Source organism: Drosophila rhopaloa, unplaced genomic scaffold (assembly GCF_018152115.1).
Source record: "Drosophila rhopaloa isolate 14029-0021.01 unplaced genomic scaffold, ASM1815211v1 contig_155, whole genome shotgun sequence".
Taxonomy (NCBI): domain Eukaryota; kingdom Metazoa; phylum Arthropoda; class Insecta; order Diptera; family Drosophilidae; genus Drosophila; species Drosophila rhopaloa.
Genome location: NW_025335034.1, coordinates 11,208,668 through 11,209,983, shown reverse-complemented (window position 1 = coordinate 11,209,983; position 1,316 = coordinate 11,208,668). Strand labels below are relative to the sequence as shown.

The 1,316-nt window shown below is 46.0% G+C and overlaps 1 protein-coding gene across 1 annotated transcript; it reads right to left on the bottom strand.

Moving 5' to 3' along the window:
- Positions 1–492: 492 nt before the first annotated feature.
- On the bottom strand, positions 493–798 carry LOC123037260. The gene has a single exon (XM_044457157.1). It carries the CDS (start codon positions 796–798, stop codon positions 493–495), a length of 306 nt encoding a protein of 101 aa, XP_044313092.1.
- Positions 799–1,316: the final 518 nt, after the last annotated feature.

The window sequence follows — 1,316 nt, the reverse complement described above, 5'->3', positions numbered from 1 at the left end:
TGTCTCACCTTTTCTGAGGGCTCGGCAACACAAATTTTAAAACAACTCACTTCCCGGGCCAACTGAGGGATCACTTGCGAAATGACTGACTTTTAGCCCGATTTTTACTTAACCGCAAGTCTTTCTTCACTCTTGTTCTAACTTTTAAATTACTGAGCTGACTTGACTGGATCCTCCGGCCGCCAAAAGAGAACAGAACGAATGGACGCCCCGAATTAAGCGGGAACCCATGCCGCTCTCCCAAAGGTGAATTTTCCCTCCGGAGAAAGCCTGACATTCGGCCCTGTTAAATAACCCTTCTAATTTGACCGGCGACCTCGACTTCGAACATCTCTCTCCTAGATGGCGCCTGCAACCTCGTGTTCTTCTCTCATAGAGGGCGGGACTCTCAGCTTGTTCTGCTGGGACAAGCGTTACAAAAAAAAACCCCCCACGCAAGATCAGACTTGGGGGTCATACCTCCAAGACTGATACCACCAAAGCTTGGCACAGCTATTGCTTGAGATCTTTCGCATGGTAGCGACCCACAGAGCGACCCTGCAAATCCTCAAGATCGTAATAGGAATTACCTATCTTTTTCCTTATCCGCGCCTTCAAATAAGCTGGACCAAGTTTAGCGTTATACCCTGCCTGAAAATTGCTCTGCTTAAATTTTTTCCTGAACACTTCCTGTCCCTCGGCATACGACACTTCTCGCGACCTCAAATTGTAAGCCCGCTCATTTTTGTCTCGTTGCTTCGCCATCACCTCCAAAGCCTTGCTCCTTACCAGATCCAATGAATCTTCTTTTGCAAGCATTGTCGATCTGTCGTCTAATAGGCGAAGAGCTCTTAATAATTTGTATGTAGCTCCTGAGCCGACAAACTGCTGTCCAAACACCATATAATACGGAGAAGTTCCTATACTGGAATGCACTGCCGTCCTTAACGCGCAACAAATGCTACTGAGCTGTTCGTCACAGTTCTTCTGATCAGGCTTCACATAAGAGCGTATTGCTGCGATCACCGAACGATTAACTCTTTCTGAGGCGTTAGCTTGAGGGGAATATACCGCCGTCAGAGTGTGCGATACCTTGTTAGTTCTGATAAACTTTTAAAAAATCTCCGCCTTGAATTAGGATCCGTTGTCCGAGATAATGGTCTCCGGAACTCCGAACGTGTGGAACAAATCTTCCTGAAGATATTTTATTACCACATCCGCCGTCAGTTTCTTCACGGCTTTCAAAAATACAAATTTAGAATAGTGGTCTAGCACAATAAAAATGCCGATGTGGCCACTTTTCGACCTGGGATACGGACCCAAAAAATCAATGTACA